This window comes from Bidens hawaiensis, unplaced genomic scaffold, assembly GCF_021521415.1.
Source record: "Bidens hawaiensis isolate Kalapana, Puna unplaced genomic scaffold, B.hawaiensis_p1.1 tig00023714_1, whole genome shotgun sequence".
NCBI lineage: Eukaryota > Viridiplantae > Streptophyta > Magnoliopsida > Asterales > Asteraceae > Bidens > Bidens hawaiensis.
In genome coordinates, this window is record NW_027493728.1 from 253,204 (window position 1) to 272,605 (window position 19,402).

The 19,402-nt window shown below is 33.6% G+C and overlaps 1 protein-coding gene across 1 annotated transcript; it reads right to left on the reverse strand.

Moving 5' to 3' along the window:
* Positions 1–477: 477 nt before the first annotated feature.
* Positions 478–10,411, reverse strand: LOC143567945 (ABC transporter G family member 35-like). The gene is made up of 19 exons (XM_077054220.1): positions 9,896–10,411; positions 9,021–9,230; positions 8,776–8,860; positions 5,709–5,868; positions 5,502–5,632; positions 5,303–5,393; positions 4,702–5,003; positions 4,022–4,620; positions 3,661–3,931; positions 3,429–3,582; positions 3,270–3,332; positions 2,986–3,125; positions 2,541–2,873; positions 2,076–2,450; positions 1,864–1,997; positions 1,547–1,774; positions 1,286–1,457; positions 928–1,182; positions 478–848 (listed from the first exon to the last, which is right to left on the reverse strand). Exons 1-19 carry the CDS (start codon positions 10,249–10,251, stop codon positions 576–578), a joined length of 4,332 nt encoding a protein of 1,443 aa, XP_076910335.1. The 5' UTR covers positions 10,252–10,411; the 3' UTR covers positions 478–575.
* Between the last annotated feature and the right edge of the window lie 8,991 nt (positions 10,412–19,402).

Consider the following 19,402-nt stretch of genomic DNA (forward strand, 5'->3'; position numbering starts at 1 on the left):
AAACTTCGATTTATCTTAGTGGGCCAGTTACAGTGACTCGATCCATTAAGAAGGTGGGTTCACTAGCCACCTACGTGTCACAAGTTTTTAAACCGGTTGATATGTCGGTCCAGGTTCAGTCAAAGATTCGTTTTCATGTTTGTTCGTTTAAATAGTTGAATGTTCATGTTCGTTTATATTAGTTCGTTAAAAATCTAAAAAGCCTACACATCTCAATTGAAAATTTGAAAGAGCCCAAACGTTAAAAATATAATGAACGTGATAAAATAATATATTTGTATCCAAATCAAATAAAACTACGTTAAAAAATATAAACAAATCATTACAAAATATAAAATTAATTAAAAACAAAAACCTAAATAAACCCCGTAATACGGGGGCTAAAAGCTAGTGTATATATATATATATATATATATATATATATATATATCAAATATACTAAATATATATACTGAATTACAATATCCCATTATGATCTCATAGACATTAATATTAAACAATAAGAAAATAATACAATAAAACCAACAAGTTCTAGTTGAAAAATTTAAACATATTTAGAAATATGTGATGTATGTTTATCTCACTTGGAAATTCAGGATCCTTAAGCAGAAGGCATAAATGAAAGCAAATAACACACAAAACATGACTAAAACAACTGCAACAGGACCCATGAAATCTAATCTAAAACCATAATATTCTTTGATATACCAATTCATGGGCGGGTCAAATGGCATCCCAGGCACTTTGATAGGGTTCTCAACATCATGATATTGCGAGACGATGAATCCATAAACAGTCCAGGCTACGGGACAAATCCAGTAGTACCATACCCACCACTTTGGGATTTTCTGAAATTAATTCAACAATGTGTTAATCATTATACAATAATAATAAGTGAAAATATAACTAGTACTAGTTAAGACTTACCGGTCTTGGGATGAAAAACCCTGAAAAGAAATTAAAGAGCCCGTAGAATAAGACAGCTACTACCGCTGCTGTTTGCTCGTTTGGTGTGAGGGATACAGTCATCAATCCATAATATGTAAAATATAGAAACGAAAAGAAGTTGACGAAAAAGAACCAAAGAAATTTGGTCGCCGACCATTCGAATGACACCATGGCGTACACTATTAAACTGTAATATGTTGTTGAAACAAATACATATGGTATCTCTACAATCACCTGGATGAATAGCAATAACGTGTCTCGATTAGTTTGAAGCAACTTAAAACAATGGATAAATCTTTCTTGTAATTAATCATGTTAAACTTATTCAAACTCTAACCTGTGCAAAGGCATATGGTAAAGTTGAATACATTCCAGCTGCTCTTTCTCGATAAAAGACCGTTCTTTCTGAGGCTACTACCGGCTGCACTGTTTGGCAATTGTTCATACCAACAAAGAATACACCAGCATATAAGCCCCCAATGATTGTGGTTAAATTGTTGCTACTCTCCCTGAAAATATTAATAAAGATTAAGTATTAGAAATTTTGCTTTCCATAACACTGTCATATTTGTTGTTATGCTCAAGTGTTTAGTGTGACCTTTTTTCACCAACTTTCCAAAATGTTATTCCAACCAGGAGTGCCGCAACCAACGTGAAGATGTTACGTACAAGGTTATAATCAGGATTTCTCCAATAACTCCACCACATCTTCCATGTACAAGCCTTGAATTGTCCCCAAGTAGATTGAGAATATTGTGTTCCAAAATGAATATCGGTGGCTCCTGGAGGAGGCGTGCTTAACTGCGTCACCAAATCCTTGTTCTTTCTATAGTTAATACATACACATGTGTCATTATAACTTACAATATTTAGATGATTTTCTATTACTTTATGATTTTTATAAGAAAAACTTACTGATACAAGACTGATGATTTGAAGTGCTCAGCAAAATCAATCCCAAGTCGAGCTTCTACGACACTGGAAGTGACTTCCAACATCCACGTTGCTGGATTGTATTTTTCCGGCATCTTTGAAACTACAGGAATTTCCTGATTGTATGATATTGTTTTACTATTATCTTAGTATATTATATATCAACTAAAACATTTTAATGTATAGTAAAATACCTCAGAATAGTCAATAACATTTTTGGAATATCTGCCTAGTGGTCCTGCATAGATTACTTGCCCACCTCTTTTCAATAGTAGCAACTCATCAAAGGATTCAAAGATGTCGATACTGGGTTGATGGATGGTGCAAACAACAGTTCTCCCTGTGTCAACCGTGTTTCTAACAGCCCTCATTACAATGGCAGCTGCTCTTGCATCAAGCCCAGAAGTCGGTTCATCCATAAAAATTATTGAAGGATTAGCAACAAGTTCTACGGCAATTGTTAGCCTCTTTCTTTGTTCGGTTGACAAACCACTAACTCCTGGAAGTCCCACTATTGCATTCTTGAGATTGTCTAGTTCAACAAGCTCCATTACTTCGCGTACAAAAATCTAAAAAGTAGTAAAAGCAACTATATATTAGTTATCATATTTTCTTAGCATCTTGCTTATTCAAAGTTGATTTAGTAAAATTTAATATACCATCTTCTCTTCATCACTGACTTCTTTTGGTAGACGAAGAAAAGCTGAATAAATCAAAGATTCATATACAGTGATACTGGGAGAGTGGATATCGGTTTGCTCGCAGTATCCTGATATTCTTGCAAATGTTTCTTGTTTCTTTGGAAATCCTGATATTCGTATATCTCCTTCAATATAACCACTTGTCTTTCTTCCTGCTAAAACATCCAATAATGTCGTTTTACCAGCTCCACTAACTCCCATCAATGTAGTTAAAACTCCAGGCCTAAATGCACCGGTTACTTCACAAAGTAACTGCAACCTATTTTCCGTCACGCCTTGTTCTCGCATTTCCTGTTTAATAAATAACAAATGGATTTCCAAATGAACATTACTCTACAATTATTGTAAAATTTTTAAATGGCCGTTTTAAATTGAGAACAATGTAAAAGAGAGAGGAATTTACTCGGGGCATATCAACATAATAGTTCATGTTATCAAATGACATGGAAAATGGAGTAAACGGAAGAACCATTCCCTTCTTAGGAGCTTTAGAATCATGAGAGTTCGATTGACTTCTTACGAGTTCTTTTTCTGAGGATCCGTCTACAAAAGTCATACAAACATATATACTTATATCATAAATAGTAAAACATGTGTTTTTGTATGCAAATTTCTATCAATTGCATATAAGAGAAATTGTTTCTCCTTTACTTATGATTATTTTGAATCTTGGTTGTTGACGGGTACCTTTTTTAGATTCCACTCCTTTGGATGTTTCTTTGGGGATGATGGCTTGTGGTTTTCCAGGGGCTGGTAATTTAATTGGAGAACTAACAAGTGTTAGTAACCGGTTAAACTACACGGGTAACACTCTTTAATACTTTTAGGAGGTTACGAAAAACTTACGATCTAAATACATGAGGGAAAGAGTGAAAAGGATGTTGAAGATTATGCAAAAACCTACAAGAGAAGCAAAACCTATCCAAAACCAACTTTCGTCACTTGGGATATCCACGAGTTCTAGTATTGCCGTGCCTAATCTTGTTTTATTGTCCATACTCTGTGAACATCAAGATTATTAAATTCAGACACTTCATTTTTAAAGAAGTTTGGTTTGGGTTAAGAATTAGTAACTTACCATTTTGCTCATCCACCTAGGCGAAAAGAACTCATTTACTCCAAATGCTTTAAAGCCATATGACAACGGTGATATCCAGTATCCCCACTCCCACCAACTAAGAAGTTGAGTTCTAGGAAGAATGAAGCCACCTAAAAGAAATATGAAGAAGAGCGCAAGGGTTCCGCCTGTGTTTGCAATGTTCATTGTCCTACAAATCCCAGCAATAAGCCTAAAATATGCTCCTCCAACATTCTGGATCATTAAAACCAATATCAAGTGCTTGAAGAACCTACACATGAATGAAAATGTATATTCTTGTTAGTGATAAAAAGGTAAAAAAATGTCATCGTACTCGTACAACTACAGTAGTATTTGTTACCTGCTAGCTTCAGGGGCAAGGCCAACACCATAATATACTATGGCCATCCAAAGGCTAGTCTCTAACAAACTTATCGGTACACGAAGCAAGAATGTTGGAAGTGTGTATGCCCATGGTGGGTAGAACATAAGGTCTCTTTGCTTGAAAATTACAGGAAGTCTCATTATGATGAAGGTAATTTCAGCTAAACCATTAAACATGTTTAGGAGCAAGCTGTATATAAGTACCCCAATATACATTACACCGTCTTCTTCGTTCCTCGAATGCATTCTAGTCCTAATAAACACCGTCGTCCCTGTCAAGGCTAATATTATGAATTGTACAGTCTTGAAAACATATATAAAACTATTTCTTTTCATCATTAACCACTCCCTATCCCACGACGCCTTAAGCAGCTCCCTTTTGGGCACAGTGTATTTCTTGAAGACTAAAGCGGCTCTATGGGATTGGTTTTTGTCATAAGGTACCGAGAGCTCATTGTTTAGCTTCTCACCCACATGAAATTGCTTGAACCGCTCAACAAATTCAGATACCGGGACATATTTATATGGTTTGCTTTTATCTGCCCAATATTGGTCTTGATCCTTTCGAGACGTAACCTGGCACCATCAAGATATATGAAAATCTATTGATGAATTTTATATTAAGTTTGCTAGTTATTAATTAATGGTAATTTATACCTCTTGTAAGAAATCAGGAGTGCCCTTTCTCTCTGGACACCTAAATCCACACCCCTCAAAGAATTCAAGTGCATTTTCTCGTGGTCCTTGATACACAATTTGTCCCTCTGATAGTAATATTATGTCATCGAAAAGATCAAAAGTCTCGGGTGCGGGTTGTAGTAGGGACATCAAGATTGTTGAATCAGTATAGTGTACAACTTGTTGCAAGCACTTTACTATCTGAAATGTGGTGGAGCTGTCAAGACCTGTAGATATCTCGTCCATAAACAAAGTTTTTGCTGGCCCAACAAGCATCTCTCCTGTTTTAGTTTGATAATATTAATACAGTTAAGTCGAATATAAACAACTGACATTGACATGACTTAGAGCAAACATACAATGCAAGATTACCATAAATAACAAACGTATTACGATTTTTTTATTTCTCTGTTTATGTAAATTGATTTATTTTCTTCGTTAGTGTAAATTTATATAGTTATACCATATTGAGTACTAGAGTTGTCTATCATTTTACATGATATATCACACATTAAGCATTTCAACCTTGCACAAAACACGCACGCGCGCGCGCACATATAGAGAGAGATGGGAACTAAACCTGTGGTTACTCGTTTTTTTTGTCCACCGGATATTCCTTGCCTCAGCGGATCACCCACACATGTGTCCCGACATATATCTAGGCCCAATATCTGTTTTCATTTAACAATCGAAATTTTGATTCGTAAACATATTCATATATTAATAAAAATTAAATCATGATTAAAGTAATTAATAGAATTTGAAAAGCTCTATCTTACTCTAAGAGTGTAGTAAGTAATCAAGCTGCTGGCATCTCCTTCTATGGCAGTTCCCTTCATGAAAAGGTCGACGTCAGCCTCGGGAAAAATCCCTACTTGCTTCTCTCTTCTTGCGAGCTCCGACAGCAATTCTATATCATTAATACATTACACATGGTATTTGTTTGTGTTAAGATATAATGCATCATTATTTTCAAAAGGCATTACCTATTCTCGTTCCTACTCCTTGGCATCGTGCTGAGAAATCTAAAGTTTCCTTAACGGTCATTTCTCCGGCATGAACATCATACTGGCTTATGTAGGCAGACGTCCTTTGTGGTACAAATTCATTGAGCTTATGACCATTGTAAGTGATCTCTCCTTCAACCTGGAGTTTAGTATGTTTGTGAGTTGATTTAGTTACATCTCATATTCTACACTTAATTGAAGAACAACAAATAATGCTCTATCTTTATTTCAAATGTTTATATAAAAACTTAGAGCACCAACTATTAATGTCACATTAACTTATTATATAAGAAATCAGCATCCTAGGTAAAGTAACTTACTATCGGTGTGTATTTGTTATATGGATACAACCCTTTAAATTGCTTTCACACTAATATTTTTAACATATTTAGTTGATTTTAATAAAAATCAGTTATAAATATTATATGTGAAGCAATTTAAAGGGTTGGGTCCTTTGTGGTACAATTTAAGTAAGCTTTTGAGTTTTGACCCTTGTAAGTGATCTCTCCTTCAACCTCGAGTTTAGTATGTTAATTTCTGAGTTGATATAGCCTTATGAAAAGCGTCACACTAGCATTAGCATGACTTCTATCGAGTCATCCACCCATCCGATTAGTATATTAAGGACTAAAATCGAATCTAAAAGTAATACAAGAATGCAAATAGGACAAGCTTATAAAAGTGTGTGATATATTTTTAAATTTTGTATATGCCTTTTTTATTCTATGACACAATAGGGATCTCTTGATAGTCACAAATACTTATACTAGTCTGAGACCCATGTACATGGGTAATTGATGAAAATATTATATTTAATAGATAAGTGATATACAATAAACAATCTGATCCGAATATAAAAATAACACAATAATGCAAATAGGACAATCCTCTAAAATTGAGTTATATATTTTTAAATTTTATGTATGCTTTTTTTAATTTTGTGACGCATGCAATAGATATATCTTAGATAGGCACTAATACTTAATACTAGTTTGAAACCCATGTACTATACGGGTAAATGATTAAAAATATAATATTTAATAGATAATCGATATACAATAAACAATAAACCTCCCAAACCTTATTAATATTCATTATATTATAACAGTAAGAAGTAATTAATAAGAAATGTGTATTACTTTTATCAATTCCAGCATTAGATTATGTGTTGTGGTTTAGTTAGTAACGTGCCACGTTACTGTCACATAGGTAGTGGACTTTAACAAAACAAAATAAGTGTTATAGTTAGGCTATTTGTAAAATTAAAAAAAAAAATCAATTTGTTTTTAAATTGCAATGGTCTCCTCTTTAGAAACTCCACAGCCCAACGGTCCATTTCCAAAGGGCATTGTCTCCTTGAGGGGTTCGCTGATTTAGGAAAACGCCCTTGATTGGTCAAGGTGTAACACCCCTGATGGGGTCAAGGGGCTCATCCCTTGGTCAAAATCCTTCGGATTTGTATGGCTGGTGGAAATGTTACATGAAAATGATCTTTGATGGCAATTAAGATCAATGGTGACTTGGATTATCAATGGCAAGTTAATGCCCTGTTATGATAAAAGGATTATGTTTTACAGTAGTTATAATGTCATTACTAGTAAAAAGTATTGGAATATAAAGATAAACCGGGCTATGGGCCGACTTATATATATATTCCTATAAAATAGAATTACACTTATCTATGCAAAGTTTTTAAAAATACCATCATTATAATTATTAGAGTTAAGGGTTATTTTAGTATATGTGGTTTGTCTAACTACGCAACTTTAATACCACTTTTGATTTTTTTGCTAATGGCTATCTCAGTTTTCTAAAACTTGCAATTCTAGTACTTTTTCTAACCTCGTTTATTTTTCTCCGTTAAGTCAGTGATAATTTGATAATTTTATTATATTATTTATTTTTCTATTTTCTTTTAATCAAATTCTCCCTCTCCCCTCTCTTTCTATTATATTGTCTTCTTTCTATCCCTTTGTATTCTATACACCATAATCACAATCTCACACACAATAGACCCATCTTCTTCATCTATATCTAACCACCACCATAACCATTGCAAACAATCACCGCAATAATTCTGATTTCATGTGTGAGATAAACCGATTTACTCGTATCTAGGGCTTGACCCGAAGGTCAACCATCATTGCTATCCATCTACCACCGCAGATTAACCACGTCGCGAAATAACCACCACCAGTTAACCACCACAATCGCCGCCACTGAAAATCCATGCCACAACCACAGTCGCCGCCGGCACCACCACAACCGCCACTACCACCGCATCTCTACCACCTCAAATCCAGCACAACCAAACTCGGCCACCACCACCCACATACCCTTCCCGTCGTCTTCCCCTATTGCTCCTCTGTACATATAGATGAACCCAACTCCAGTTCTTCATCATGGAGACTCAAATTCAACGAAATTAGGGGTTTTCTAGTGTTGATGAAGGTGCACTTCCATGGAGAATCTCTTGACTTGGGTTAAATAGGGGTTTCAAGGGTTCTTGGGATTAACAAACTTGTAAGGTTTTTGAAAGTTTTACTCACTGGGTTAGTCAGATTATGATCAGGTTAAGTTCGGTCTGTGAACACAAATCGGATTTTAGGATCACAGGTTTGGGTGGATCTAAATCCCTTTATCGATGGGCGGTTTAGATACGTTGTGGGAGGAGGGGGTGGTGGTGATGTTTAGATTTAGGGTTAAGAAGATACAAAGGGGAACATGATTAAAGGAATGGAGAAAATAAAATAAATAAAGGAAATTATCAAATTACCCATGATTTAACGGAGAAAAATAAACGAGGTTAGAAAAAATACTAGAATTGCAAGTTTTAGAAAACTGAGGTAGCCATTTGCAAAAAAAGAAAAAAGAAAAAAGAAATGGTACTCAAGTTTCATAGTTAGACAAACCACATGTACTAAAATGATACTTAACTCTAATTATTAAAAAAATTCAAAATACAATTTATTAAGGACATTAATGATAATTTTTAGTGACATTTTTTTATTATTAAAAAATAGTGTTTACATCGAAACACACTAACCTTTAAGCTAGAGTCGAGCTTCCCAGCCAAAGCCAACAAAAGAGTGGTCTTCCCAGAAGATGGTGGACCTAATAGAAGTGCCATTCTGTAACATAAAAAGGTTCACAGTTACCTACAGTCACTAATAAACTAAATGCTTTAATTGGTTTGGACCTCTATCTGAGAACACTATGGTGTGTATGTGTATGTGTATGTGTATGTGTATGTGTATGTGTATGTGTATGTGTATGTGTATGTGTATGTACCTTGAAGGTTTTATTATCCCTGAGATATTTTTAAGAATGGTGAGTTTGGTTTTTTTAGACAAGTTGATTCCAATGCAACCGAGAAGTGATTCGCCCAAATTTCTGGCTGCATTTGGTAGTGATGGAAGTGCTCTATCACCAACATAGCATTCTGCTTCAATCGTCAAGTTTTGAAATCGAACTTCTACGGTTGGAAGAGAGATGCCAACCCTGAAATACAAAGGTACAAGCCTCTTAGATGTAAAGTCTTGAGTTCATCCCCGTAAAAAGTAAGAGATGTAAAACATTTGCGGTTAAAAATAATAACAATAAGGGGGACGGGGTGGTGCGTGATGGGGCTTCCACCAAGCTTGGTGGAGCGTGGAACACCATGGGGTCATTAGCGTGGTGATCACGCTTGAAACCTTGAAAAGTTAACGTTGGTGGGTGGGGTGGGTGTTGGATTGTGACCGTTCGTGGGTGGTGATCACGCTTGAAACCATCACACCCCCACCCCCACTAAATTCCATCACTAGTGATAGATTTGGTTAAGGTGAAGTGTCACCATGCCATTGGGTGGTCAAAGTAACGAAAATACCATCACAATGGAACACCCCACCCCCACAATAATAACCACACACTTTGTTTCTTTGAAAGAAACAATTCTACCTAAAAGTTATTATTCAAAGTTGTTTTTGCCCTCAACTTTTTGTACTAGTATTTAATAATTATAGAAACATCCAAACTAAGAAAACAAGTAATCAAATAACTTAAAGGCAATCTTAAACATCTTTAAAAATGGTTTAATTAGAGTAAGTTAAATTAATCATTCTAACTTCCACATAAAAAGGAACAAGAAGGACAAACAAAAGTAAATAATAGAGTGTAAGGCTTACTTATCAATCCGATCTCTAAACTTTTTCAAAAACCTTCCATTATCTTCTTCAGCATCCTTGAATATCTTGTCAATGAACTCTTGATGTGCTTTCGCATCGAGCTCCCCGACATCTAGCAATAACCTTTTAGACGGTGTTCGGTCTTGCAGATCAGCTGAAATATTAAAATTCTTGAAGATGGTTGTTCGTACTCGGTTGTAAGTTGGCAGTTTCTCCAAAGCAGCCCATCGCAACGCCTCTTCATCCGCCAAAGAACCCGGGCTGCTCCGCTGATAAGGGCTGCTGCCCCTTGAGAACACCTCTTCCACTCCCCTACTTATGCTTCTAATAATGTTTGCTCCACTATGTTCCTCCATCACTCTTTTTTAGCTTAAGAAGACCCAAGTGTTACAAAGGTTAGGGTTCTACGAGTTATGAGACATGTTGTGTTTGCATATTGTTAATTCATTAGCTATTTAACGATTCTAGCTTTTTGTCGTGCTTCATTTATTTATTTATTTATTTGTTTATATTGCTACTTTTGTTCTTGTAGGTTTATGACCCACAGATATTATATTATAATAAAAATGCAGCTTTTAATTTTGCCAGAAGAATTTCTTTTGTACAATCATTTTGAGATCGATCCAAGCATATCTACAATATTTTTATTTCTTCAAACTTCGGTGTTTAGTTGTAGTCACGGGATCGGTTGTGCTATATTAGGTGTCTAAACAAATTGGGTTTGGGATGCATGTGTTGTTGTGCTGTTTCAACCGTCTTAATTATAGGGCTATGTGGATGTTAGGTAAAGAGCGGCACACGACGGAAACAACACACAAGAATTTTACGTGGTTTGTTCATAACGGGGTTACTACATTCACGGGCTGCAGCTAAATTATTTCATTATGATAATAACCACACTAGATTACGAACATATATTTACAAACAAGGGCGGATCTTTGTGTGGGCTAGGCCGGGCCACGTCCACCTAGCCTTTTTGTTCAATGGTGTAATTTTTCTGGAAAAAAAATGAGTCCAACCCATCCAAATTATTTTTCAAAATTCTGCGGACCACCTATATTATATATTCAAGATCTGTCACTTTTTACAATTATATATTTTAACAAACATGCACATAAACTTTTTAACTTATAATGTAAGATATATGGTATGATACTACGTCATGTACTCTTGTAGGATGCATGAGTTATTATTTCATTAGTAACTGACGAATGTATGGATGCTATGAAATCTATAACTCAGTCAGCGAGTCTGGCTTGTAGCATGCACATTAGGCTAGTGAGTGTGTGACATAAAGGGCATGTCTGGCACTGAGGCGAGGGGTACCTGGCAGAAGACTGACACCTCGGCTCTAATTATGTTATGTTTTGTTTTCAGAAAATTTATTTATGTTTATGTATGGATATGGTACCTCAATCGGGTATGAAAGATTTTATGTTTCTTTGGCATGCTCTTATAAAATCTTTAAGTTTAAGAACTATGATGCATGTGTAAACGCAACCGTTGAAACACTCCAGGTTCAAGATGTTTCAACTAAAAATATTTTCTATTTTTTATATTTATAAATCTCATTACACACAAAAGTCATTCTCATCCTAATGCATATTACCATCTTCAAAGCTCTATTGAGAATTCCCGAGCCTACTATACATAGAGTTAGTTATGTATGTGATAAGCAAAAATCATACAAGAGAAATAGCAAACACTTTGATAGAGAATATCCAAGCAATATTCTTCATCCTATCTTCACCTTTTGAGGTATAATTTGGGCGCTTGTGCTTCAAATGTTGTATATCTTGGGAAACAAATGCATTCTTTTGAGGTATAATTCGGGGTGCTTGTGTCCTATCTTCACTTCTTGATGGTCTCTCTCTAGCTTTCCTGGTGAGCAAAAAGCCAAAAATGACAAATAATGGTAAAGATGGTGGTTGTTCTTGTTTTAGGCTTTCCATGATTAAAGTTTTGAGGTAAATATGTTACCATCTTCCTTTCCATTATTAAACAAACCATTCATAAAATAATTGTTTTATTCATCCACTTAAAGTTGGGGTGTAACAATTACTATTTTACATATATAGTCCTTTTGTGTAAAAGGATTAAATACGCTTATCAATAAGAATTCAGAATTCAATTGAGATAAGTTAAACTATCAAAAAGATTTACTTATTTTAGCTAGAAAGTTAATTGGGTCAAACCTACCGATCACCACGTGAGCCAAAGTGGTACTTTACTATATCAATGCATCTGAAAGTAATGCATTTCGTTTAAGCTTGAACAACATTTTATAATATGCATGTAAAGTTCACAACCACAGTTTAACACATTTTTGGTTTTGAAGCTAAATCAAGACGATTAAAAAAAGTGTTAGGCTGATGCTACTCTAACTCGTATCAGTTATACCCATGGAAGACGAATCTCCTCATTTTTTTCACCTTTACGTCGTAGTTTTGTGGCCCAGGAATTTGTTTTTCATAGTTTGTTGTACTTGTCGATTCTAAATGGGACATTTTTGTTTAACTTGCAATTAACTCATAATTGATTGTCTATTTCATGCGGAAAAACTACCTTTGATGTCTGTCATTTCAGTTTTATCACACTCTTAGTTATGAAAAATAAAGAAATTTTGTGTCATGACCTTCGTGTCTTGATCGATACAACCCGATAATCCTCTCGTTATTCTTGTCTTAGTGTCTAAAATTTCAATCCTATCACACTCTCGAAATAAAGTTAGTAATTATTTGGTATCTTGATAGACTTGACAGAATGTCTTTTTATTTAACTTATGATTAATTATTAGTAGAAATAAGATTCTTTAAGTTCGTCCTCACATAGCCACATGTATTTTCTCTTGGGAGTAACGAGTTTAATTGTATTCTCTATAATGCACTGTTCTCAATCAATAATTCATCTTTCGGCAGGTAAATATTATTATTAATATTTAAGGGTTTCCATCGTTTTCTCCATCTCCCTCATACTTCTATAAATCTTAACGTTTATGGAGTTATTATATATAAAGTAATTTTTGCATGACCCTCATACTTTGGCTTCATCCTATGCAAATCTTAAAACAAAAAATGATTAGAACTGCGTAGTATATCTAGTTTTATTTAATAGTCAAATTAGTGGTTCAATATCTTTTTAGATTTCTAGGAGTTATTTTATCAATGATTTATAACTTTAGAGTTTATTATATTTAACAAAAGTAAAGAAAACATCATTTATGTTTGTCTCTGCTTTCACGTTTCAACCTTAAAGTTTAAAATCACATTAGACATCTGATTTTACGTTTTCTTTTTATTCCACTATACATATTCTTTATCATTAACTTTGTTATTTTTCAAGGTTAACTTATGACATGTGTAAAACATATGAGGATATTTTAGTCTTGTATCTATTACTTATAAAGGGAATGAAATTTTAAGAAATTAATGAGTTGTAAGAACTTTAAAAACCAATATGAACCACACAATTAATTAATTAAGAAATTTGCGGTAGAGATTAAATCTGATTAAAACATAATGCAGTAGAAAGAAAATAATCTTTTAAGTATGTGTAATGATTACTGTAATGTAAATATTCATTACACTTATGTAAAAAGTTGATACGATGTGGAAAACAATGTCTAATTTTTTTTTCCGTACATGTAACTCACATATAACATATATGTAAAAAAATTTAATTTTTTTTTGTTAAACTGGTTCTCAAATGAGATCAACCATTTCCTATAATAACTAGAATTATCAGTATAAATTAATATAACTAAGATAAGTCAAATAATCTGTCGCTAGAAAGTTAGTGTGTTGTTGATGGGTTGACAATTGTATCTTAATTGACTTGACATTAGTGAGCTAGCCATATATTGTTTCATAAGCTTATCCATCTTAAAAACCTTCAACACCAATTCATTGTTTCACAAATTTATGCATCTTAAAAAAATTTTAACACGAATCCAGACAAATGTGTCCAACTTATTTAAAATTTAAACAGTTGATGGATTGTAAATGATTTAGTGGGTTGTACTCAAGGTTCAAATGCGTCTATGAATTGGAAGTATGCAAAACAAAACTTGTATTGCATTTACTTTTTATTCTTCTATTTATTATAGGGAAGAACTAATTAAAGACTAGAATACGCTCACTTGCTGTACAAATGTCATAAGTTACCTAAAAACAAAGTTAGTGATAAAGTATGAAAACTAAAATAATTAAAAAGAAAACGTAAAAAATGTCTAGTGTAATATTTAAATCTTGACTGATATTTTGAACTGTGTATGGTTTTGTAGTATGATGGTTTGAATGTTTTAATATTCCGCGAATGGTTTGTAGTATGATGGTTTGAATGTTTTAATATTTCTCGAATGGTTTTTATTAACTCTGATATTTTGAACTGTGTTTATGAGTAAATCCAACGTTTAAAGTAGGGCACCGGTAACGGGGCCTTACAATATCCATGCAAATATTATAGCTGGAGTATCAAATTATTCCACATGTGTCGTGACAGCTTTTTCGATGGCACTTATTTCTTTAATATTTATTTAGGATTTATATTCGTGTTCTTTGTGTCGTCACTTAATGCGTTTCAACTTTCAACAGCTACAACTTGACAGTTTGTCCAACTTATTACAACCTTAGTAATTAATTTAATTAATCTGATCGATATGTTTTTTTGGAGTAGTTTCAACGTTTTTGTTGTCAGTTTGTTGATAAGCTAGCTTTTCAATTTTGTCACTTTTCACAAATTATTATTTCTTATATGTAATAGCATCTAACTGGACCCGTTATAATTTGATTTTTTGTATATATTATATACCAATAAATAGAAAACAATTCATAATTAGTACATTGACAATTAATTAGCTTAATAATATTATATGCAACTTTGATTTGGAATTTGGAATATGCTTGTTAAAAGGCTAAAAGGTGTCATTGACCTTCTGATCTATTGGCATAAAGTGATGGTCAAAATTAGTGGTGGATCCATAAAATTTAGACAGTGGGTGCAATAAACGGTCAATATAGAACGGGTCAAGTCAAGCTAAAACAGGTCAAAGCAAAATGGGCCAAGTCAAATGAAATTACATAAATAAACCACGTATAGAAATTAAGCAATAAATTCCCTAAAACACAATAACAAAATACATATTACAGTTGATAAAAACTTTTGCATAATTGTTACGGCACAAAGCGTGCTCTTATGTAAAAAAAATTAAAGTTAAATAGTGTAGAATTATAAAAAAAATGATACTCTGAATACTATCATAATTTGGTCTAATTTTTATGCTGGTCCAATTAAACTAACAAAATATATCACTATATTAATAACTAATTGATGAAGTGGTTAGACAATTAAATAATCTAAGCCTTAATTGTTATTTTGTACTACACTTGCGTTTGAAAAGTTTGCTCGGAAAGTTGAGTTTGGGGCACTAAAAAACACGGATGGGACACTTGGGGTCTTTGAACCTAATATAGTAGAAGTTTATAGAAAAAAATACGAATTTTAAGGGGTGCATACGCTCCTCATGGCTCAATACTGAATCCGCTCCTAGTCAAGATTTGAAATTTTAAGGTGTCAAGTTTGGAACCTAATTCAAGAGAGTTTTTTATAACAGTGAGTTTTCTCCTTAATTGATGGTATTCTTAAATAAGTCAGACTTAAAATATTAAAATCAGTGTAGATGGTTGACAAATACAATTAAAAGGTATCAAGAATCATAAGGTAACGATGAACTGTGTTTAAATGCAACTAACTCTTAAATATTAAATATTTTTTATTTATCGTATATTATTAAAGTGCAAATAAAAAATTAAGGTAATCCACTAATCAGTTTTCAACCTTTTCATTTCTTCGTTTCTTTCTTTTGGTAGTAACTCATAAAGTCGAGAAAAAAATTTAATAAATTCAACAAACTCCCGGAAACGGCAATTTTCAACGATACCCACCCACCAACATTTTTTGAATTGATGTTTGTTACTATAAATTAAAATAAAAAAAAGCTGAAAATTAGCAACGTAGCACGTATTATTTAAAAATTCTTGCTTTTTTAGTGTTTTTTTTTTTCATGAAACTTTCTTAATTAATTAATCTTATAGTATTAATTGTAGTGAAATGTGTATATAGTGGTGTTTTTTTAGGTGAAAGCGGCTTCTAATATCATAGCATGCAAATATGTAGATTTAGAAGGGTTATTAATGTGTTTTGAGTTAGCTCTTCTAAAAAAATTGTTCATTTTATTCTTTTTTGTGTGTGTAATGTTTAAGAGCTACTAAACTCCAGGAATGTGGCACTCTTAAATAGCCAGGTTACCATTTGCCACGACTACACTTGTTACGCGACCATGTTTGTAGGATGTTTTGAATCAACTGTTCGCATGAACCCTTTTGAAAAAAAAAATCAAATCCAATTTGAGAATAATTAAAATTTGAATAAAAATGTGATGTAACTATATTTGATAGTATACTTAATAATATTTCATAAAACTCTGATGAAAACTTTTAAGAATTAATGAATCATACATATTATTAATCAACTATGTGTAAGAGTTAATAAAAATAATTATAATGAACTCCTAGTCAAATATTATCTTTTAGTTATAATTACAATATTATGCTAACCCCTAAGGCTGAGGGGTGGGGGGCGCGAGAGGGGGCGCGAGTGGGGGCGCCAGCCAATAATATTGTGACGTGTGGTAGAGAGAGAAACTTGATAAGATGGGTGTTGGTAGTGGTGATAGCGCCCCGGGCTATGGTGTGGAGGGGCGCGAGAGGGGGCGCGAGCGGTTTATTTTTTTATTTTTTTATAAATGTATTAAAAAAACGTATTATTAAAAAAACAAGAAATTATTTAAAAAAACACACATTTTTTTGAAAATTCATATAATAAAAAAAACATACTAAAAATTAAACAAACAATAATATTTAATAATAAAACTAATCTAATACAAGATCCTCTGGTCGCCTCGCCCACAAATGTTCAACCAACTCATGTCGAAGATCCCCGTGTATCTCACGGCTCTTGATATTTGCTATGTTATGAAGTTTTTGTTGATCACTGATTGTGGACGGTTGTGGCGGAATGTCACCTTGGTAGTTTTGGCATATAGCTTTGCCCTCGTCTTCTAACGTCATGTTGTGTAGGATAAGACACGTGTAGACGACGTCCATTATCCTCTCCCGAGTCCAATAACGTATCGGGTTCGCCAGAACATAATATTGTTTTTTTATAGCTCCAAAAGCTCTTTCAATATCTTTTCTAGCAGACTCTTGCTTCTTCGTAAAATACTTCCATTTGTCGGCGACTGGATCTGTCGGCGACTGGATCTGTAAAAGCTCTAACCCTCGGGAGTCGGGGTTGATGGGCTTGATTTTGCAAGAGATTTACCACGGCTGCGGTCAAAAAATGGGACGATGGGTTGTTTGGAGATTGAAGTTGTGTTTGATATGGTAAAAATGGGTTGATTTAGGGGTATTATATAGGATTTTGTAAAGGTTTTTTTTAAAAAAGTTTGAAAGAAATGGGTAATATATAGGAAGTGTTGTATAAAGAAATGGGTAAGTTTGGTGTTTTTTGAAGTTGTGTTAAAGTGTTGTATAAAATGGGTAATATATAGTAGTAGAAAATTTTTTTTTTTTTAAATATTAAGAGCCAACGGCTCATTTATCTTTCAAACGGCTATATTCACAAAACCCCAAGCACCCTAGCGCTCAACCTGTCCCGCGAACCCCCTGGCGCCTGCCTCTTTTTCCGCTCTCGCGCCCCTCTCGCGCCTCGGTGGTGTGGTGCTCGCGCCCCGAGGCGCGATCGTCTGGCCTCTTGCGCCCTTTCTAGCGCTCCACACCCCTCAGCCTAATAATACTGTCTTGAATAGTTAATTAATGAGTAAAACTTTAAAGTCAACTTATGGCTTAAATAAATTTATTTCTAAAAATGTAAAGGTTGTTCGTCCTAAAGATGTGACGTATGACTTCTAGAAGTAACGTACCCATCACTATTTTCTATATTTGTTAGGAATAGACCACATTGTGTAATGATTTTTAGAACTATTTATATTAAGGTGTCTAGGAATAAATAATTTAAAGAATACAAAATTGGATTCTAACTTGGGCTTTGCAAGTGTGGCAATTAAGCCCAAGCCCTAGCTTTCGTAGTACCTAGCTATTTCTTAAATTGGGTCATATATGGCCCAAATGAGGTCAAACCACACACCAATTCGATCTATAGCTCATGAGGACTTCCATTACAAGGGTAACTTTGAAAAAACCATGCATATATCCATAATCCACGGTTATAGAGAAAGATGATGTAGTAACTCAAATCATGATCCAGTAACATCTTAGGCCTTAGGGTGTAACCTAAAGTAGGCAAGGCATTTATATATGAAAGATGCCATGGTCACCCTATCAGGGGTAGATCTAGTATAGGTTGTTAGCGCAATACTCCTCAATTTACTTGGCGAAATACATTTGTAATGCAATTTTTTTCTTCGTTTTTATGTGTCAGCTACCCTTGACTAATTTTTTTAGTCCGTGTTATCACTTAACTTTTCTTCTAGATTCGTCATTGCGCTGCATCATATGCTTCCTGAATATCTATTTTAAATGCAACTGTTGGAGAATGAAGTCTTTATTTATTTTTTGGTAATTGTTAGAATAATAAGGCCATTGGGTATACTCTAACCCCTACATAGGTTAAAATGACATGACACTTTAAAGATGGATTAAACCACTATTCATTTGTATTAAGTGTGTTAAAAAGGCCCATGTGTTATGCTTTTAACGGGTTAAAATGAACAATATGTATTAATAGGAGAGAGATAAGTTAAATGAGTTAAACAATTTCCTTTGGATGACATGGAGTGAAAGAGAAATAAATAAGTGATGTGAAGCTTATATGAAATTAAGATGAGTTAGAGTATACCTCATGGTCTAAGTTATCTTGGACATTTTTTTAATTTAGCTTTGGTTAACCCTAGATAGTTTTCCTATTTAATTATCTTGATTTCCTATGTTTTCTCAATTTACTTTTCTCTAAAAAGAAACCCTAGTCCTCTATATGCTATTGTGATTTACATTAATTCCTTATTAACTCATAAGTTAATAGAAAATTGTCACTTCCAGGAATGAGTGCACTTGATTAGCATTGACCATTGGATTAAAAGCCCCTATCAAAAATGGTTTTGTATGTAACATGTGTGGGAGATGTAATTAGATTTGTTTGTTAATGCTTCTTTATTGGTGAAAATCTGTATGATAAAATAACATGTATTTAAGCATATTAATTAACATATTAATTAAGGAGATATGTAATCAATCAAAATGCTAGCATATTTTAATAATTTAATATATAAACAGAAATATACATAGTGAGATGGCTATATAATCCCAATCTTTCTTTAGAGCAGTTGCTTGATATTGTGGGTTTTACTCATATAATTTCAACATGTTTGCACTTCTGATTTCAAGTATATAAAGACCTACAATATCCCTTATTAAAATATAACCATGAAAT